Source organism: Primulina eburnea, unplaced genomic scaffold (assembly GCF_022965805.1).
Source record: "Primulina eburnea isolate SZY01 unplaced genomic scaffold, ASM2296580v1 ctg291_ERROPOS436017, whole genome shotgun sequence".
In the NCBI taxonomy this organism is placed as follows: Eukaryota; Viridiplantae; Streptophyta; class Magnoliopsida; order Lamiales; family Gesneriaceae; genus Primulina; species Primulina eburnea.
Window position 1 is genome coordinate 92597 of NW_027331119.1, and position 23185 is coordinate 115781.

At 37.5% G+C, this 23185-nt stretch overlaps 2 protein-coding genes across 3 annotated transcripts; one reads left to right on the forward strand and one right to left on the reverse strand.

Moving 5' to 3' along the window:
- The first annotated feature begins 13174 nt into the window (after positions 1 to 13174).
- Positions 13175 to 17576, forward strand: LOC140820936 (uncharacterized). 2 transcript variants are annotated; one of them, XR_012115609.1, is made up of 5 exons: positions 13175 to 13440; positions 14447 to 14569; positions 16531 to 16613; positions 16764 to 16883; positions 17348 to 17362. XR_012115609.1 is itself a non-coding variant. In XM_073181321.1 (4 exons), the coding sequence occupies exons 1-4, from the start codon at positions 13407 to 13409 to the stop codon at positions 17410 to 17412; spliced, it is 342 nt and encodes a 113-aa protein (XP_073037422.1). In that variant the 5' UTR covers positions 13196 to 13406; the 3' UTR covers positions 17413 to 17576. The 2 variants fall into 2 exon arrangements, 1 of the variants encoding a protein (XP_073037422.1); XM_073181321.1 differs by lacking the exon at positions 16531 to 16613 and having other exon boundaries at positions 13196 to 13440; positions 17348 to 17576.
- Positions 17577 to 18427: 851 nt separating this feature from the next.
- On the reverse strand, positions 18428 to 19478 carry LOC140820932 (uncharacterized). Its single transcript, XM_073181318.1, has one exon. It carries the CDS (start codon positions 19400 to 19402, stop codon positions 18530 to 18532), a length of 873 nt encoding a protein of 290 aa, XP_073037419.1. The 5' UTR covers positions 19403 to 19478; the 3' UTR covers positions 18428 to 18529.
- Between the last annotated feature and the right edge of the window lie 3707 nt (positions 19479 to 23185).

Genomic DNA, 23185 nt, shown 5'->3' on the forward strand with positions numbered 1-23185 from the left:
CTCTCTTAATACAGAAGAACAAACACCTTACAAATATTATAGAACTAATAGGAGAAATAAAGAAACTCAAGAGGAGGGTTGAGAATGGAATGATCTCAACTGATGGAGGAAAGCTCTTGAAACGTCCACTATTCATTTTTTTTAAATGTACTAGGAAAAAAAAAATTTACACTCGGCCGATACATATGTATATATACTAGTTACTCTGCACATGTGATGCGTGTGTATAGAGTCTTTTTATCATTATCGTTGGACTAAAGTGAAATTTGACAAATTATGAAGGGACTAAATTGATATTTGAATTGTTGAAATAAAAAAATAAAAATAAAAGCGTGTGTTGAAATTTTTTTAAAAAAAAAACCAAAAGTGTAATATTAGTATCATATAAGAGTAAAGTTGGAAGAAAAAGTTGGCATCTTCTCTAGGTGGTTACTATCAAGTCCTCAACTTTAATAAAATAGAACATATACTTTAAAATACTTTGCACCATTTTAAAAATAAAACAACCAACTATATTTAAAAATTCAAAGGAAAGAGTTCAAAACATAAAATCGTCACATGTTACCAACCTAACCTAACAATATTTCAAAATAAGACTAACTCTAACAACCTCTCAAAAATCACTCAAATAGCATCATAAAAGTCGTAAAAATCTTTATCATAATACTTAAACGTAAATCATAATGCAGAAAATCTAACGCTAGTCCTCGGGTTGTGTGAACCTTCAGTCCAGCCAGATCAACCATCAAAACCTCCATCATTAACATCATGCTCACTGCATCCATCACACCTAATGAGTCTATTGACTCAGCAAACCATAATCTTGATAACAAGTAATATATATACATCGCATGTAACAATGAAAATACATTTACTTAAAATAACATTTCATGAACATGTATAAATATAAACATTTTTTTCTTTCATCATTTCATATCATATATCATCTCATCAAAACCATTTTCCTTTTCATTATAAGCATATACGTTTTCCTTTTGTTGAATTAAGATCGTTAATTGTGACTCTCTTTTTATCATAAGGTCGATGGATCTATCTACATATAACCACAATACTAGGCGGCGAGGGCATCAGCGACACTCTCACCCGTCAACTGAGTCTTGGCCTATCATCATCATATGAAAATACGATCGTCATGCTCCCTCTGGGGCTTTCTCCCATAAATGACATCCCTCTGGGGCCTTCTTCGTAAACAGGCTCCCTCTAGGGCATTTTCCCTCACGATATCACCAATCATATCATCATAACATCATAAAAATCGCAATTACTTCACCTCCTCCAACGTTTCATATTTTCATCACTTATAATTTATAAAAATCGTGCATATAAACATTATTTTTCTTTTTAAACCAAGCATACGACACATCTTTTAGTTTTATCATTTTATCATAAAATTTCTTAAACATTTAAAATAATCATTTTATAATATATATTACAGCATTCACGGCACTGTCAGAACATCTAACACATTTTTCAGTGTAAAATGATCATTTTACCCATAAACGTAAAAAAATTCTCGATTTTGAATTTTTCTTACTTTCATTGACACTAGACCATTCCAAATAATCATTTAAACTTAAATTAATTTTCTTATATTTTTATTTGTCATAAATTCATGGTTTTCTATTTATTTCGTGATTATTAATTCGTAAAGCGTTTTAATCCTGAATTAATTTCAAACTTGATTATTAAATTCTCAAATTTTAAGCATAGACTATTTTTTTGCCTAAAATACCCTTGTGAGCCATGAGCCACCCTTTTGGACCCACGGTTCAACCCTTGCCATTAAAATTTAATATTCAAAACCATTCAAGAAACCCTCGAACCATCTCTTGTTTTCTTCGAGCCGAGATCGAGCCACCACGAGCCAGCCCTTACCCATCCCATCTAGGAACCCTCTTGGACACCCTGGATAGGGCTGCAAACGAACCGAACATGTTCGCGAGTTTTTCGAGCCGGCTCGATAAATATTCGATTCGTATTCGAACTTATCGAATTTTGAGCCGAACTCGAACACGTTCGAAGTTTTTTTCGAGCCGAACTCGAGCCCAAATTATTTTGTTCGATAGCTCGCGAATAGTTCGCGAGCCTTAATATTTTATTAATATAATATAATTATATATATATATATATACATTTCGAATATTTCGAGCATTTCGAGCTTTCAAACCTTAATATCCGAGCAATAATTCGAATTGTTCACGAATATATTCGAATATTTCGAGCCGAACTCGAACTCGAACTTCATTTCGAGCCGAGCTCGAGCCCAAATATTTGAAATTATCGAACTTCGAATCGAGCTCGAACTCGAATATACCTATTTCGAGCCGAATTCGAGCCTGACTTTTTTACTATTATTCGGCTCGATTCGGTTCGTTTGCACCCCTAACCCTAGACTCGACCTAAACCGCAGCAGCCCCATGCTCGATGCACACGAGCCGCGCGACCTTAGCTAACAAAACTAGGACTCTTTGAAACTCAGCTAGGACTCCTACCCTCAAGCCACCAACGAGTCCTCACCCTTTGGACCCTATCAGACCTAGACCGGCCCCCTGGTCGATCATTAACCCCTTGTGCGTAGCTGCTGCTCTCGGCTTGCATGGGAGGAGCCCTATTGCGTAAGGACTCCTTCCTAGCCGCTGTGCACAAGTCCTAGCGTGGCTAGGACTCTTCATCACACTCACCCACGCCTGGCCTGAGCCCTGGTCCCGTCCTTGACGAGCCGTGCTAGTTTACTTCCTAACCAAGCCTTAGAAACCATCATGCAATAACTTCGTTCCAGCTTATTCTAATTCGTGTGCTGCCTTAACCATGCATCATGCGGCCCTTAAACTCCTGAAAAACGTACATCTATGAACCCCTAACATGGCAGCTCCTTCATGCAACAATATAACAAGTTTGGGACATAAAATCATGAGTTATTAACATAGCATGACATAAAAACGAAAATAATTCAAAGGAGATCATGTTTTTCATGCAAACGATAATCAAACACGTAATAGATGTGATAGATGAGAAAAAAAATATTTATGGCGTGCCTTTGCATATATTACGCGCAAAAACGTTGTGGCAATTCGAAGAACGGCGACGTAGAACCTAGGCCGAATTTTCCTTGCAAGAACCGAAGATTCTCCTACCAAAATTACGTGCTTTTGTGTTGTGGTTTGGGGGAGGGGAGAATCCTTGTAATATTTGAGAGGGGCGTGGGTTTGAGGGTTTGGTGTAGGGGTTTTAAGCTTTATTTTGATAATTATATAAGTGTGCAAGCTTAGGTCCATTAATATGATATATTATGCTCATTAAGCCCATTAGTACATATTTAAAATATTTCGTTGAGGAAAGTTCGTGAAAATATTAGCCGAATTGTCAAAAAATTCAAATTTTCGTTGAAAATCGAATACCGTTAAAATTTACAACTCGACGTATAAAATCACCTCAAAACACTTTTTTTCAAAAATATCATTTAGTATCAATCTTATTTTAAATAATTGAAAACAATTATTTAATGAAAATATTTTTCTTTTTTCAGCCATCGGTTTCCATTCCTCGATTGCATTTTGAATAACATCTCTTTTTTTAAAAAATAATACAATTTTATGCATTATAGTAGAAAAATCCTATTTTAATGTGTAACCATGCATATCACAATTAATTCATGCCACTAACATCATTTAATTAGTCATTTTCCATTTTCCTAAATTTGCATGCAGTTGGATTACGTTTTCTTATAGAGCTCCCATGGTTTGTGAACATGAGAAGGTCATCCAAATTTGACAAATAATGCAACATATTTCTTTGCTGCTTCATTAATATTTTTTCCTTGACTATGCACCTACCTGGCCCCATTTTGCCGACAATATATAGTGTTACTCATCAAAAGTGTAGATGAATGTGTTCAGACGAGAGCATTTATGGTCAACTACTCCTAGGGCAGTATGTCGCGGCCTCGCCACTAGCTAACTAGTTTACTGCCGTTGGAAATTCGTTCCGCAATGCAATCGTATATGTAAAATATATATGGTTAACAGACCTAGCTAATACAGAAGGGGACACGTTGTATATGTTGGTCCCACGTGCGGAATTTGAGATAATAAAACCCGAAAATAAAGAATAAACTAGACACCGAGATTTACGTGAAAAACCCCTAAAAATTATTAGGGTAAAAACCACGGACAAGATGAAAAGAATTTCCACTATAATATTTTGTGGTGTACAAGTCACTCACTGTGTTTCTAAAGAGAACACACTCTCTTAATACAGGAGAACAAACACCTCACAAATATTATAGAACTAATAGGAGCGAAGAAAGACAACTCAAGATGTTTTTTGAGAATGAGATACTTTGAAATGCCGAATGATGCCTCTATTTATAGATGCATCATTTAGTGTGAACCTTCGTCCGCCATTTCAGAAAAGCTGTCGTGTTCTAATTCTCTTCAAAGAAGGCTGCCCCAACTGCATTGTGTTTGTCTGCCCACTCCCGACATGCATTTAATGCACTCACAATTGCCGACATTTCTCCCACTTGTTGGTCCCAGTACAGAATTTGAGATAATAAAACCCGAAAATAAAGAATAAACTGGACACCGAGATTTACGTGAAAAACCCCTAAAAATTATTAGGGTAGAAACCACGGACAAGATGAAAAAAATTTCCAGTATAATATTTTGTGGTGTACAACTCGCTCACTGTGTTTCCAAATAGAACACACTCTCTTAATACATGAGTACAAACACCTTACAAATATTATAGAACTAATAGGAGAGAAAAAAGACAACTCAAGATGTTGCTTGAGAATGATATACTTTGAAATGCCGAATGATGCCTCTATTTATAGATGCATCATTCAGTGTGAACCTTCGTCCGCTATTTCAGAAAAGCTGTCGTGTTCTAATTCTCTTCAAAGAAGGCTGCCCCAACTGCATTGTGTTTGTCTACCCACTTTCTTTTGCCCACTCCCGACATGCATTTAATGCACTCACAATTGCCGACATTTCTCCCACTTAGAGATTTTATTGAGAATCAAACACATCTCTACATATCCTTTCAATATTGTCATTGCTTGCTGCTTATGTTTCTGCTAGGCCACTTGAGGATCTACACCACTCAAACTTTTCAATGTTCACTGGCTTGATTAGAACATCAGCCATGTTGTCTTTCGTATGGATCTTCTGCATATCCACGCTTCCTTCTTGTAAGGACCGTGTATCATATTATCGTAAATCATGTGGTGATTATCGATAATTAATGAAATTGTCATGTGATTATGTATTTGATGTAAATTGTGACAATGATTTGAGAAATGAATATTGAATATGAATTGACGTTGTAAGAGCTCGAGTGGAGAGGCCGGACGCCAATTTAGTACAAAATTGATATTTTGTACAGAACATGTGACGCCCGAGCGGTAGGAAATTACCGCCCGAGCGCCAGGGTTGAAATTCTGAGTGTTCGGGCAGAACACCCCACGCCCGAGCGGTAACTTTCTACCACCCGAGCGCGGCATAAATGCAACTCGGGGACAGAATGTCTCGCGCTCGGGCGCGAGAATTCTACCGCCCGAGCGCGAGAACGGTGGTGATAAGAACGAGGCTTCTGCTTTATTCTTTCTTCATTTCTTCACCGTGGCTTCGAGAATAACCGAGAGATTTCGAAATTCTTCCTTCTGAATCGGCTTTGAAACGCTGTCTAAACGCGAAACAAATTATATATTTGTGATCGTCGCGTCGAGGGCTTCTGACTGAGGTAATTTTCTTCTGATTTCAGCAGCTTTAAATATCAAAGTGCTGGAATAACATGTATTTGAAGTTGAATTTCTGATATGTAGTAGAATAACCGAAAAGAAACTCGTATTCGAAGTCGGAATGAAATTATGATATGATTATGATTTGATATGAATTTTTGAAGTTTCAAATGATATTTGAAACTCATGTTAATGATTTTGAAATATGTTATTGATTAGAATGAGTATGTTATTGATGTAGATAAAGTGTAATATCAGTGTCTTCAGGCTACATCAATTGGAAAAGAAGAATTGAGGTATGTTGCGACCGGGTAACATACGACAGGTATCTGTATTATATGATATATGTTGGATTGATTGGATTGAAATATGTGTCTATATGCCTTATTGGTTGATGTGATGTGGCATACATGACATTGAGATATCGATGTATAAAATAAATGTTTTGTTAACACACATCATTTTATGCATGCATCAATACATGACATGCACGTTGAGCTATGATCCTTGGATAACCTGATATGATTTGATTGGACTCCGGGGTTTGTGAACACAATCGCTATGCCGGTATTATATGACCCGTAAAGCATAGACAATTGTGGCCCCATATGATTGGATATGAGATGTGGGATTGATGGCGCTTCGTCGACGCTATCATACGTGTATTCCCATATCGGCCGGTGTGCCAGCTCGAGCATTGATTTGATTTGATAGCGATTCGATTGATTCTGACATGTGCTCAGTGGATGGGCATTTGACCTGATACCTCCACGACATACATGCATTGCATACCATATATCATTGTTTAGATATCTGTGGTATATATGATTGGTTGTTCCATACGGAGCTTTGCTCACCCCCAAGGGGGGCTGTTGTTGTCTTTGTGTGTGGACAATGGCAGGTACTCCAGGATATCAGGAGACCGGAGAGGGTACTTCTGGTGGGAGCCACAGCTTGGGTTGAGGTTTATGTTTATGTCTTGTTCCCAGTATATATATGTATATGTATCTATATACCGGGGCATGTCCCGAGGATATGAGATGTTTGTATATGATTGGTTTTGATTACGTGTGGGCGTGTTTTATGAGTTGAGATTAAATACTATTTTTAGTGTTATAAATCTAGAAGAAATGTTTTGGGCTCGTTGTAAAGAAATTTTAAACTCGTTTTCCGCTGTGATTAATTAACCTTAATCCGACTGCATTGTAATAACGATTAGGAGCTAAGGGCCCACACAGAGTGGTATCAGAGCATAGCTGGGAATGCTCTATTGAGTCTTGTGTACACTTGAATATGCACAATTGAATTGTGCGTATGTGTTTGACTTATTTGTATTACTTGCTCTTATGTGATTTGATTTGAGTAAGTATCTGATGAAATTGATGACATGAGATGATGAGATTATGAAATTGATATGGAATTGTGATATTCATCTTTTGATTTGTAGATGGATCACACAAATGAAACTGCGAGTAGCAGTACTGAGAGGATTGTTGGGCAATTTGAAGGATTGTCCATGGATGTTGTGATGGCTCGATTTCAGGATCTGAAACCACCGAAGTTCTTTGGCACCGAGAGTGCTGAAAGTGCTGAGGCCTGGCTGAAGGATATCGAGCACTTGTTTAATATTGTTGAATATTCTAAGGCTCGGAGACTGAAACTTGCTCTGTATCAGCTGAAAGACCGAGCTAAATCTTGGTGGGAAGCCGCTGAGATTGGATTGAAAGAGGTTGGGACTGAAGTCACATGGGATGTCTTCAAGGCCCAGTTTTTGGAGCAGTATTCCTCTCCTTCTTATTATACTGTTCAGGAGAATGAATTCAATAATCTGCAGCAGGGAACGATGACTGTTGCAGAGTATGCTTCGAAATTTTCTACTTTGCTGAAGTATGCACCTCACGTAGCTGGAAATGCGAGGGCAAAATATAACAGGTTTGTAAATGGTTTACATCCTACTTTGTATACCTATGTTGTTTCTGGATTGCCTACCAGCTACGCAGAGGCAGTTGAACGAGCTAAGGCAGCCGAGGCTGGACTTAGGCGGGGAGGTCCATAGTATACTCCTCCACCTCCGGTGTCAGCTCAGCAGCCTACTTTGCGACCGAGGGGTAAGAAGTTCAAGAAGACTGGCTCTGTTTCTTCGTCTTCTTCGAGCTCTAGTGGATCACAGAGAGGGAGTCCTGTGATTGCTCCCTACTGTAGCCATTGTGGAGGCAAACATACTATCGAGCAGTGTCGAGGTATGTTTGGTACTTGTTATCAGTGTGGTCAGGAAGGTCATTTCTCTCGAGTATGTCCGAACAGGGGTGCAACTTCTTCCCAACCCCAGCCAGGATTTAGAGGTGGCCCTGGTATGACGAGACCTGCTGTTCCTGTTCCATCTTTTCATCAGTCGAATGTCCCACGATATCGAGGACCGGGTGGTCAGAGTGCCCAAGTTCCTCCTCAAGTGAGAGTGTACGCCATGACTGAAGCTCAGGCGAGAGAAGCTCATGGTGGTGTGATTGCAGGTATTTGCACGCTTTGCGATTATCCTGCACGTGTTTTATTTGATACGGGAGCATCTCATTCATTCATATCTCATGCATTTGTTGCATCTCACGATATTGAGTGTACCCCGTTGTATGATACTTTGTCGATAGCCACGCCAGCAGGAAAGATTATTCTGTCTGAGAAAGTTGTGCATAATTGTGTACTGATCTATGAGGATAATGTGGTATTTCTGAATTTGATTGTCCTTCCTATGAACGACTTTGATTGTATTGTTGGCATGGATATCTTGACGACAAATCGAGCCACTGTTGATTGTTGTCATGGAGTGGTTCGATTTCGACCGATTGATGGACCCAAGTGGAATTTTTATGGCAAGGGTCCTCAAGCCAAAATTCCATTGGTATCTTCCTTGGAAATGTCTCGATTGTTGACTAGCGGAGATGAGAGTTATCTTATCTACATTATTGATATTTCGAAGAAGGAGTCTTCTTTATCTGAGATTCCAGTTGCGAAAGAATTCCCGGATGTATTTCCCGATGAGATTCCTGATTTTCCTCCTCATCGAGAAGTTGAATTTAGTATTGATCTTGTGCCGGGGACTGCGCCTATTTCTAAAGCTCCTTATCGCATGGCACCCCTGGAATTGAAAGAATTGAAAGAACAATTACAGGATCTTCTCGATAAGGGATATATTCGACCGAGTGTATCACCTTGGGGAGCTCCAACTTTATTTGTTCGGAAGAAAGATGGTACTATGCGAATGTGTATCGATTATAGGCAACTGAATCGGGCTACTGTGAAGAACAAGTACCCACTTCCTCGTATTGATGATTTGTTTGATCAGCTTCAAGGTACTTCTGTATACTCGAAGATTGATCTTCGTTCTGGTTATCATCAAGTTCGAGTTCGAGACGAAGATGTACCCAAGACTACTTTTCGTACGAGGTATGGCCACTATGAATTCTTGGTTATGCCTTTTGGTCTTACGAATGCTCCTGCTATTTTTATGGACTTAATGAATCGGGTCTTTCGAGATTATCTAGACCGATTCGTTATTGTTTTTATCGATGATATTCTTGTCTATTCGAAATCGAAAAAGGAGCATGCTGAACATCTGAGACTGGTACTTCAAACTCTTCGTACTAGTCATTTGTATGCCAAATTGTCCAAATGTGAATTCTGGATGTACAAAGTGGTATTTCTGGGCCACGTCATTTCGAGACATGGCATATCTGTTGATCCTGCGAAGGTCGAAGCTGTCTTGAATTGGCCAAGACCTACGAATGTTCCTGAGATCCGTAGCTTCATGGGTTTAGCGGGATATTATCGTCGTTTTATTGAAGGATTTTCGAACATAGCTAAACCTATTACTCAACTGACACAGAAGAATCAGAGATTCATTTGGTTAGATCAATGTGAAGCTAGTTTTCTTGAATTGAAGACGAGATTGACCACAGCACCTGTGCTTACTATTCCTTCAGGTACCAGAGGATTTGTGGTGTGTACAGATGCGTCTGGTAAAGGTTTGGGCTGTGTTCTGATGCAACATGACAAAGTGGTTGCTTATGCATCTCGTCAATTGAAATCTCATGAAACACGTTATCCTGTTCATGATCTCGAATTGGCCGCCATTGTATTTGCTCTGAAGATTTGGCGTCATTACTTGTACGGAGAAAAGTTTGTTATTTATTCAGACCATAAGAGTCTGAAATATCTCTTTTCTCAATCTGATCTGAATATGAGGCAACGCAGGTGGATGGATCTCCTGAAGGATTTTGATTGTGAGATTCAATATCACCCTGGATCGGTGAATGTTACTGCGGATACCCTGAGCCGTAAAGTTTATGATTCTGTTTTAGCTTCTGTCAATGTCGCCAAAGTACACGAGGATATTTGTACTTCTGGTTGGAATTTTCACTCGAATTGGAATTCTGTCACTGTCTCAGCATTGCAAATTGAGCCGAGTTTGATATCGAAGATACGAAAGGCCCAACGAAGCGATGCTCAGATCCAAAAGTCGAAAGAACTTGTATCTGCAGGACATCAGTCTGGATTCCAGATTTCTTCTGATGGTTCTTTACGACTTAATGGTCGGCTGGTAGTTCCCGATGACTCTGATTTGAGATCTGCCCTTCTTCGAGAAGCACATTGTAGCAAATACAGTATTCACCCTGGAGGTCGAAAGATGTATTTGACATTGAGACCTCAATTTTGGTGGAAACGTATGAAGAAGGACATTGCTGAGTTTATTTCTAAATGCTTGGTCTGCCAGCAAGGGAAAGCCGAGAGAATGAAACCGGGGGGATTGCTCCATAGTCTTGAAATCCCGAAATGGAATTGGGAACATATTGCTATGAATTTCGTGACTCATTTACCTCGTTCTCCCAAGGGCTGTGATGCTATTTGGTTTATTATTGATCGGCCTTCGAAATCTGCGCATTTTATTCCGTATGAGCGGACTTATCCTTATAAGAGAATGTCCCGTTTATACATTGAGAATGTTGTGAGACTGCACGGTGTGCCAGTCTCAATTGTATCTGATCGTGATCCCAGATTTGCTTCTAAATTCTGGGGTAGTTTTCAGGAAGCGATGGGTACGCGTTTGGCTATGAGTACTGCTTATCATCCTCAAACTGATGGCCAAACTGAGCGTACGATTCAAACGTTGGAAGATATGTTGCGTGCAATTGTGATGGACTTTAGAATGGGATGGAAAGATGCCTTACCATTGGTTTAATTTTCGTATAATAATAGCTTTCAGACGAGTATCGGTATGGCACCGTTTGAAGCTCTATATGGGAGACGATGTAGATCACCGTTATTCTGGGATGAGATTGGTGAGAGACAATTGACTGAACCTGAAATGATACAGGAAATGAACGATAAGGTTCAGTTAATTCGGTAGCGGATGAAAGCTGCTCAGGATCGTCAAACAAGTTATGCGAATAAACGAAGACGACCCTTGGAATTCCAGAAAGGCGACAGAGTGTTTTTGAAGATATCTCCCTTTAGAGGCACTGTTCGATTTGGCATGCGAGGGAAATTATCTCCTCGTTATGTTGGTTCATACGAGATTCTCGATCGAGTATGTGATCTTGCGTATCGATTGGCATTTCCACCAGCTCTATCTGCGATTCACGATGTGTTTCATGTTTCTATGCTGAGGAAATATGAACCAGATCCATCGCATGTGCTTGCACCTGACGAGGTTGAACTTGATCCTTCTCTTTCCTATGTTGAACAACATGTTCGCATTATGGATCGAAAGGAAAAATATTGAGAAACAAATCGATTCCGCTAATTCGAGTGCAATGGACACGGCATGGTGTTGAGGAGTCGACGTGGGAATTGGAAAGCAAGATGCGAGAATCATATCCGCACTTGTTTGATTCTATGACATCAGTTCCATTGTATTCGATGTATACTGATCCGTTTACTGATTTTAGTTTTGATATGTACTATAACTGGTGACATATGTATGTTTACCCATGTTATGTATATAGAGATGTTTGAGATTTCGAGGAGGAAATCTTTTAAGAGGGGAAGAAATGTAAGGACCGTGTATCGTATTATCGTAAATCATGTGGTGATTATCGATAATGTGTCATTCTACATATCAGTACTATATTGACACATCAGCTCCATGTCAGAAAAAATGATTAATTTCAAAAAAAAAAAAAAAAGACAGCGGACTAAGACTTGAATTTGATAAGAAAAATAACCAAAATGACAAAAAAATAAATATACATGGTCAAAACTAAAGTTTTCAATTTCCAAATATCATTTTAAATGTAATAAAAAAATATTTTTGATTTAAAAAAAAATATTTTTCACTTTTTTATATTTACCAAATGAATGGAAGCTTCATTTTCCAATTTAATGTGGGCCATTTACACTCCTTAAAAATAAGGGTTTAAGGACGTTGGTTATTCTATAATATATTTGGAGTATTTTTTCACATATAACGTAGTCAAATGTTAATCATTGAATGATATGTTAAATTTCACAAAAATATGAGGAACCTACATTATATAATAATATTGAAATAAAGAGATAAACATTATTGGTTTAGCATAAATTAACCCATAAATAGTATCCTAGCTAATTTGTTGGATTATTTATTTTATTTTTCCCTTCAATTTATTGCTTTTTTTAAAGAAAATTTATTGTGTTTTTATGAACAAACTTCTTTTTAATAAATTTTTAAAAAAATTTAAGCCTGACTTGTATATATTTTTATTTTTTTGTTATTTTTTATTTTAGCATAAAAAATAATATTTTTCATGGATGACCAAAATAAGATATCTATCTCACAAAATACGACCGTGAGACCGTCTCACACAAATTTTGCCTGGAAAAATTCCAAAAACGATTATATTGTTGTTTGATTTTTTAAAAATTAAAATAAAATTATTATTTATTTTAAGAACGTCTGTTGTGAGACGGTCTCAGGTTGATCTGGTTCATATTTACAATAAAAAATAATTTTTTGACATTTAAATAAATTTTTCATGAAACAGGTAAGGTTAGATATTTATATCACAAAATTGATCAACGAAATAATCTCATAGAAATTTTGTGTTATCGTTAAATTATATTATTATTTATTTTGAATATTTTGAATCTTATAAAATTATAAGAAATGGGGAATTTGAGGAATTTTTTTGTGAATTTCAAAGAACAAAATGAGTTATCGAGATGTATTCTTTAATAATTTAATCGAGAATAAATGCTTACATAAAAAATATGTTATTTAAAATTCTAAAATAAATTTGAAAAATAGTTATTAAAAGACTTGACATTTAAAATAATAATTATTTTATTTTTCAAAATAAACATTTTATTTTCTAAAAAACATAAATAAAATATTTATCATTTTTTCTCGTGGCTCGAAAACAAAATCTAACAAAGCTCCGTAATTTTCTTCCTTTTGTCACACAGAATTAACAGATCAGATCGTAGAAACTGGAAAGATAGTGGACTCCCTTCTTTCGATTTTCAGTGCATAACCTCGCCAGAAAAAAAAGGAAAAAAACCCAAGATTCCATCTCACATATTGAATAGAAAAAGAAGTACCTCCCTGACATTCTACCAAAACAGTAGGCTAGGGCGGTGTGAAGTCTTTTACTGGAGGGAATCAGTGGCTGGCGATATGGGCTGCGCTGGATCACGCGAGAAGGGAGAGGGTACTCTTTATGTTGCGTTCTTCACTGGATTGAAATCTTGTTTTCTTGAATTTCTTGCCTTCAATGAGGGACACTGTTATTGGGGTTCACCATTAGTTATTTGAGTGCAAAATAACATTTTTGCTTCATGGATTTGTTTAAATGTCTATTGTTACTGGGTCTCTGTGTCTGGGATTTGGTGAATTTAAATTTAGCTTCTTGAATGTTGGGATTGTGATGACTGTTGTGATTTTTCTAATGTTGGTATGAATCATGAGTTATTCTTTTGTGATTCTATTCCAATCTGCAATCGGTTCTTGGTAAAGTCGTTACTTTTTCATTGAGTTTCGCTCTTGGACAAATGAGTTGATTGAGGATTGATTGTTCAATATGTTCCATTTGACAGGAAATATTTCTCTGATTTGTTAAGAGTCCCGAGACTTCAATATTATGAACATTTGACTTGGGGAAGAAAGTAAAAAAGTAAAAAAAAGAAAGAAATGGCTGTGTTTACTGAGTCTGCATTTTGTCAGACTTATGGGTTATACGTGGAATCCTGATATAATTAGATTGTAATTTTAGCGGCTTGGTGGAACATCTATTTTAGTGCAAAACCTAGAGAATTATACGTTTATAAACAATCTTGCTGATAGATAGTCAAATTTGGCTTGGGTTTTTTGATCTCGGAGATAATATCTAATATAAGCAATCAAGATCACAAATTATGATTGTTTATATTCTAAAGACTAATAGAATAAGTTGCAAATTGTTTCATATCATGCAAGCACCAATAATTTTGATTTTTATTTGTAAAAAGGGTCCCTCAACTTATTCACATTTTATGCTTTATGAATGAGCAACACAATATCTATTTGTGCCTTCTGCATGTCTCATGCATGATGCATCAATATGGTGCTTGCTGTGGTGCAAGCTTCTTAAATATTAGACTCACCGATTCAATAATAAAAATTTGGACTTTGTTTTATTTTTAGCTGCCTCATAGTTATGGCTTTTAATCTGAATCCAGAAACTTCAAAGAAAATAAGAAAACCCAAGGCATGGAAGCATTCAGAAGCTATAACTAGAGCACAACTGGTACAGATGCGCGAGGAGTTCTGGGATACTGCTCCACATTATGGTGGTCGGGAAGGTATCGGATTATTTATTCTTCTACAAATCTTTACATAATCACCACACTAAGCTCAAGAGCTAGCCGTGGGGCTTCTTCAGATGATTATATGTGAACAAGCTATGGTGCTCTATTATTATATATGGTTATCACAAGAGATAAAATTGTCATATATTTCGGCACACTCCCCCCTAAAAAACTAGATCGTATGCTTTTTCCCGGTATCATTTAGGAAGTTAGGACAATACAAAGTTTCAGAGAAATGAAGTCATACAATATCTAATTTGTTATATTAAAGAATTCTTTACAGCAGCATGTATGCAATTTTTATTTCATAGAAGTTCATTTTCCTTCTCAAGTTTTTTCACTTTCTTGAATTTATTTGGATCATCTTGATTTTACTTTTATCTCATTGAAACACTTCTTTCCGTACTTCATTTACACGGCGCTTCATTACCATGGCGCTTCTTGCGACATGCTAACTTGATCTCAAGCCATGTTAGTTAATAGTTATCTACCAACTTTTAAGCTATCTTATTGTCTATTAATTGATGGAACTGGAAAGATTTACCTTCCCTTCCCCCTTTCAAGTGGAAGAAGTCTGAGCTCGTAGTGCAGTTTGGGGCATAGTTCTTTGGTTTCGTAGACCATTCCTTACACTGATGAAGTTATTTGCTATGTCAGTGAATTGACTACTTTGGAGTAAAAGATTGATTGTATGGTTTGGACCGTTCTCTAATTTTACTTTCATTGTGTAATGGTTTATAAATAATGGTATTACAAAAATGAAAATAAAATTTGATATGCAAATGAGAATTGATTCTATAATAAGTTATTGAATACTTCTATGACAAAAATATTTACAAGTTCAAAAATATATTTTATTTCAAACATATATTGAGTGCTTCGTTGACTAGTTTCTTATGATATTCCTCCATCTACTAATGGTTTGAAATAATATATATATACGTTTTAATATCTAGACGCATCAAAATTTTGGTGTCTTTGTGGTACGTTCGGTAGGCATGATAACATAATGATTGTTTCCTAATCCAGATTTATCCTTCATTTGACTTGCAAAATTGTTGGCTTGTTTCTAACCTCTGAGCATGATGCTAATTACCATTATGGCCACATATTTAAGTTCTACCTTTTGAAAGATGAGAGAGTGCATACCAAGAGACTAAATTAGTATGCCTTATCTTGTTTAGTACATAATACCAGCTAGATAGCACATAACTTCATCTAGATATACGAAAAATTAATTCTATTTAGTAAACTATTATGTTTTTTGTTTAATAATATATGACAGATAATTTTTATAATCTAGTCTACTTTAGTATAGTCACTGGTGACATACCAAACTGCAAAAGAACGATATTTAATGTGCTCATTTTAATATCTAATAAGATAGCTCTATGCTATAGGATTACCATTGAAAAAGAGGCCTGACATAGAAAGAGTCCCAAGGTAATTGGTATGACACCATTGCCTTTAATATATAGTGATAGATTTGTTGTAGTATTGCGAAAAGGGATGCAATACCAAGAGTTTAAGGTAGTTTCTGTAATACTCTCTCCGTGTAGTTCCTTTAATATATGGTAATAGATTGTATGAAACATTAAATCTTCAATATATTAAATTTTCAATCTCTTAATGTTTCTTTTTTCTTACAATACATTTATTCTAATGAATATAATACATACAATTTGATATTTATAAAATGCTTTTTAGGCATAACAAACTATGCATATACGATGTGTGTTGTGCCACTAATTGTTATATTAAGCAAGATAATTTTTGAGAAACTATCCTGATATACCAAATGCGTGCTGCTAGAAATAGTGTTAACTTAAAAAGTTGCAAGGGAATAGTGATAATAAATTTGTAATATTCACCTTTTGTATTGAATGATACAGTCTGCATTTATAATATGATGAGAGCAATATGACGTTGTGCCCTTGTAAATTGTTTGTTCGCAGATGCTAGTATTATATGTGATTATGATGATGCATCACTTTTCTTTCAGAGACCTAAGTTTGTTCTTGTTGAAGATTTGAACCAGGTTCAAATTTGATGTTTGAGTTTCAAATATTAATTATTCTTTAGATGCTACTTCTAGTGTTGGTCAAATTTTCAGCTCAATATGATGAAAACTTTAATCCGGTAATTCCAATTTATATTTCATTTCCTGATGGTTTTTATCGACTTTCAGAGATTTGGGCTGCACTTCGGGCTGCAGCTGAGGCTGATTTAACTCTTGCACAAGCAATTGTGGATAGTGCTGGAGTTATTGTTCAAAGTTCTGACTTAACAATCTGCTATGATGAGAGAGGTTTGCATTTTATTCTACTTTGGGTGCAAATGGATCAATTCAAGTTGAATATTTTTGTGTTTTTGGTATTTGAACTCAAGCTCGTATTTGAAAATATTAGTAGCTTTGGCTCAATTCCATTCGTTAGTTGAATGTTCAAGCCAGAAGAGGAAAGAACTACATTGCTCAAGTTCAGCTTGAATTAAAATTTGAGTCAAGCTCGATTCATGTTCGAACTAAATTAGCATGAGTCATAGCTCGAACTTATGTGCTCGTTTAGTTCTAAAATTATTTATAACACATTATTCTGTATATCAGTACTCATAAACAACAATAAAATTATTTGGGTTATTTGAGTAGAAATATATTTGAATATATTAGATCTTGGCTCAAGCTTATCAGTTTCAAATATGCATTTTTTTACAACATCTTTATGTAATGCCCACCCCTCTTGTATATCTTCTTAATCTGTAATCTTATTGCAGGTGCCAAATACGAGTTACCCAATTACGTTTTGAGTGAGCCCACGAATCTGATCCGTGACAATTGAAAAAAAGCTACTCGCGACGAGACTGTAAATTGTCATGTAAATTGGTCTTTCTAGCATCTTGTTTCTAACTTCGTCCCGTTTTAATCTTGCTTGATGTCCATCTTCTTAATTCGTTGTATTAAGTACTTCTCTTTGATAACAACCCCATGTGGGCCTTTGGGGATTTCTATGGATGTGTGAATTTTAGCTTTATACCTTGGAAAACAATATGCATTCTCTTCACTACATATCCAAAATATGCGCGTTCCTTTTACTGTTTAACCTGGCTCATGCACTCGATCAGCAGCTTACTAGCTTGAGTATATACATCTATTTAAAAATCCAAGTATTAAATAATATTGAAATTCATGTAATGCCAGTTGTTGTTTTGTACATTGCTAGAAGGGCTTGTTGATCAAAGCAATGCAATGTTTTGCTTTATTATTGTTAAGAAAGAAAAGATGGTTCAAAGCTAGAGCGATTATTTCTCGATTTTCAATGGCAAATGTAATTAATATGTATTCTCCATTTGTGATCCAGTTTAATTTTCATGCAATCCGTAAATAATCTTTGCTGATTATATTAAAGGGTCAATCAAGCAATTACAATTTTGGGTCGTTTTCATTTCTCGAATCAAGAAACGTCGACCCTTTCCGGATGTATTCCGCATGTGCGAATGGTCAGCGAAGGGACGGCGGACAAGATTGACCACACTTTTGAGTAATTTGTTATTGTTTGGTTTAAGCTACACATGTATAACTTCTAAAACAATAGCATTGTTTTGAAGTTAGTTTGCTAAAGTGATTAGTAATAGGCTAAATTGTTTGCAATTCTTTTCTTATATTGTGCTCAGGATGTCATCTTTTAGTTGGTTGATCACGGGGAACAGTTGAAGAAACTTCAGTGAATTTCATATGGAATGTATGTGAATCTACATTGCATGAGCATATTGCCTTTGAATCGCGTGAATTTCATATGGAATGTATGCGAATTCGCTTCACACCAACAAGGAAATGTCAGCATGAATATCAATCTGTTGAGTTAAGCTATTGTATTTGCTGCGAAGGCAAAGAAACCTTAATAGACAAAACAGAAACTCTTTTTTAAGAATCAAATGTGAAAAGAAACAGAGCTAAATCTACACCAGCTTTTCTTGATTCTGATCAGCTATGTACAACTTCACAGCTTTTCTCATGTCCTCGACAGAGTCACACCCTTCGAAGAAATTAATCAACTTCTTCAGTTCCAAATCCCTGAGATCGTTGATGAAAGGCTTGATTGGGATCGCATTATCAGGCTGAAAAATGTAGGAATTTGGATTGTCGTCCACAATCACCAACCTGCTAACATCTCTCCCAATTTCTGACAGATCTTTTACCAACTTGCCATCAAATTCTTTGCAGGAATCCCGGTACAGGCGGTGAGATATACAAGATCTCCAGTCAAGCCTATCCAGCACAAGAGACGCATATTTCTCGATCCCAGCTGTGAAAACGACAACCTCGAACTTCTGACTCAAGAAATTCAAGAATTCATCCACAAATGGCCTCTTGAGCACGTAGAACTCGACCTTTTCTCCATCGATCTCAGGCCTGACTATGAAATCGTACTTCTCCGGAGGAGGGTTTGTCCTGGAATGCACCAGTGTTTCGTCTAAATCAAGAAAAATGGTCTTTTTCTCAGGGTAAAGAGACGGAGGGAGGCTCGTCTTCTCGTTGAAGAGGGCTCTACGGACGGCCTCCGGGGGATTTGCAGGGTTTTTTTGAAGAATTTGGTATCCCTTCTTGCGGGGCGTTTTCTTGGGGGTGGCTATACAAGCTAGTCTAGCAAAAATATTGATGAGGCGGCGGTGGCAAGAGGACAGGGACTTGTTGATGGAAGCAACCACCCGAGAGGCGGTGCCTGTGCCATTTTTGGTCGGAGATTTCTTGCGGCTGCGGCGGCTGTTAGTGAAGTTTTTTAGATTCTTGAGGGATTTAGTAGGGGTTCTCTTTACAACCTTGGACACCATTTCTGCCGAGAAAATTGGGGAGCAAAACGGTCAATTCTAGAGAGAGTACATGGGTGTGGTGTGGGTGGGGGGCAGTTAAGTTTTGGTTTTGCAGAATTTGAATTTAGGCTCGGCTCCAACGGTCGATTTTTAATGTTTTGGTTTGGAGCAGATTCGAACAGAAAATTAAAAGGAAACATTAAATTAAAGAGAAGAACCGAGAGTACGTTTACAGCTGGCGGAGTTCGAATCCTATTGGCGGGATGTAAATGGTCAATTTATAAATAATTTTTGAACAATAATAATTTTAGAATAATCGATTTTAAAGTCTTATTCAATAGTTTTTATTTAGAGATATAAAACTACATGATTTTCATCTAAGTTTAAATTCTTATAATAATTATCATCATCCCTGTTGGTGCTATTTGAAATTCAAGTTTAAAATAATTTTTCCGTGTCAAGTTGAAATATGGCTTATAAATCAAACGATATAGATCTCGATTCGAGCGTTAGTTATAATTTTCTCGGTAAGTCATAAAAAATAGGAAACTAAATTAGAAAATTAAAGAAAAATTCATGAACAAAAACAAATTCAATTTTTCTATAATGAACTAGAATTGGAAAATTGAAGGAATGTGCTAAAACTAAGAAAATTACAATAATGAAAACTGGAAATAGTTAATTAAAATGAATTAAATTTGATGACATTCGTAGAAGCTTTTGATGTAGAGTTTTGTGTTGATGAGATTTATTGTTGATGATATGGTAAAAATCCTATCATATCTGATGATATGGTAAAAATCCTATCATATCATTACTTATATTTTAAAGATATTACAAGATATTGCATGAATATGCACAAATCTAGTTACCATATATTACAAAATTCTATATCATCTAAGACTTCACACCTATAAATAAAGGGCTCCTAACCCTAATTAAGGTACGCTTTCTTATACAATTATTTACGCTAGTCTTGTATTTTTCTCTCAAACACTATACTGACTTGAGCGTCGGAGTGGCTTCGTTTTTGGGCGGAGTCATCTCACCCGTTTTCTTTGATACACAGTTATATTTTTGGAGCGGTTTGATTCGGTATATTGAAGAATTGGTTCGTGATCATCGATTCAAGGTATTTTTATGGATGCGCATTTTTTGAGCGCATCAATGGCGCCGTCTGTGGGAACGAAATTTATCCCCGCGATTTGTCTTCTACCGGTTGGATTAAGAAGAAAAAAAATAAAATTTGCCCAACCCATCATCCACATCATACTCCGTGAAGGAACCAAAACAATTTCCTTTGGTCGCAATTCTCTCACCAAGTTCACATCTCCGCTCCTTCACAAATTTACCGCCTTCAGCATTACACTCCGGCCGAGAACCATGGTTCGATCCATAGACCGACGCTTCATCGAAAGCTCTTCAGTCGATCATCAATCTTGCTTCAAATCTCGCCATATCAACCACATCACAATGGGACCGAAAATATTCCTATGGTACCGTTTGTTATCTTTCACGAGAAGAATACGCTAACTCCCCAGCTGAACAAACCGAGGCCGACATCTCTCCACCTCCAGACCCTAACACTTTCTCTCGTAAAATCAGAGAGATTGTGGCTAGGCGATTAACGATTCTTCGCTGAATATACCTTGACAATTGAAGAACAAAGATTTTCCAGGATGCGATACAATATGCAAGCATATCGGGACCCAGGCGGCTTCTAGCATACCAATATAGTTATATTTTTATGAAGTCCATTGAATATATGTAGTAGCCCGAATTCCAAATTGGGTAATTAACGGATTAATGGTGATTAAGAAGGTTTAATGTGTAATTTTGACCGTGGTCATGATCGGACGGACCGAAGATGGTTCGGTAGCACCGAAGAGTTCGGACGATCCGAAGTGGGTTCGGTGGATCCGATCATGAGGTGTCAAGAGTTGATCGACACGTCAGTTTACATGCAAGTTCGGATGATCCGAAGTGTAGGTTCGGTGGATCCGATCATGAGGTGTCAAGAGCCGATGGACACGTAGGAGTTCGGACGTTCCGAAGTGGGTTCGGTGGATCCGAACATAGCCTATAAATAGTGCTCGGATTTCCTCATTTTGCATTGCAAATTCTTGAGTTGTGTCTCATATTTGAGAAGTTTGGAAGGTTTCTAGGGTTAGTCGTCGGTTTTGAGCGATAGCCAAGAGCTGCCAGGATTGGTAGCGTAGCGACGCCTGAGTTACGAGGCAATCGACATCAAAGGGCTGTCGACGGACGAAGGTAAACCCTAAACCTTTGGTAGTACTGGTTTTGCTAGTCGAGCATGGTAGTATTGTTCATTGGGTATGCTTTTGATGCGTAGGTTTGTTCTAGACCTGATTAGCGGTGTTGCGTAAGGCTAGGCTTGCTGTGATAGAGGTACGAAAGTACTATCCGAGATATCCTGGTCGAGTATACATCCTTATATGTGTTGCATGATTATGTGGTGCATTGATATATGTCATATGATGCATGCTATTATGTCACGTTTTATGATGCATGTTGCATTTCATGTTGAGCCGTATCTCCTTCGAGATAGCCTTTACTGTTGAGCTGTATCTCTTTCGAGATAAGCTATATCTTGTGGGGCCGCTCAGCCCTGTCTTGTCTTGTGGACGCATGGACACCGAGAGTACACAGTGGCCGACGGGTCCGGAGGGCTTCGGTGATCCGGGACATTTTAGGTCCACGTCTGTTCTTGTAGTGGATGCAGTGACCCAGAGGAGTACCGCGCGGCACTATCCACTTGGCGCCTCTAGACTGAGCATTTTGAGATCCTTTGTTACTCCTGTTTCTTGACTACCCTGGTATCATATCATAGCATGTGCATTTCATATAGGCTTGTATACTCATGCTTTTGTACTGGGCGTTCTTATCGCTCACGTCCTCGATTTTGTTTATCTTGGACACCCCATTCCCACGGGGCAGGCCTCAGGTTGGACAGCTCAGGAGGAGGAGGAGGAGGACGTTGAGTAGCTGGTTGGTTTAGTTCTTCGGTATCTTTTTGATTCGATATGGTTGTACCGTATATTTCATTTTAGTTTGAGTTGTCCTGGATTTTTCGTTTGGGTTGTATAACTATTGTCGTCGGCCATATTTCCGCTGTTATCTCTGATTATTATTAATTAAGTTAATTGCATGCTTAGTTCTTCATTAGTAGGTGATTCTGGAACGGGTCACTACATTTATGGTATCAGAGCATGCTTACGATTTTGGGATATAGATTCTGTTTTGGGATTTTCGTTGACCATTTTACCATTTTTCTCCATTCTATCTTGTAGCGATGGCTGACCACTTTGGTGATGAGAGTAGTCAGGGAAGTGTAGGTCGTTGGGGTGACCAGGATGATCGTAGGCGTCATCGTGAACATCGTCATCGTCGGGATGGTCCTAGGCGTTTTGATTTGCACCGTTTCATTCAGATGGGGCCTAAGCCTTTAGTCGGCGGTGAGACTCCCGATGATGCTGAGGATTGGTTAGAGCGCATGGAGAGTTGTTTCCGTGCATTCCAGTGCACCGAGGAGCAGCAGATGGAGACCCTTAGTTTTCTTCTCGAGGGCCGTGCGCGCAAGTGGTGGCGATCGACTTCTGCGCCGATAGTCCAGTCCCAGGGTAGGGTGACTTGGGCCGATTTCCGTGCCGCTTTCATGCAGCTGTATTTTCCTCCAGCCCTTCGTCAGGCAAAGACGATTGAGCTCCTGAATCTTAAGCAGGGGAGTATGTCTGTTGATGAATATCAGCAGAAGTTCTTCGAGTTGTTACCCTTTGCCCCTCA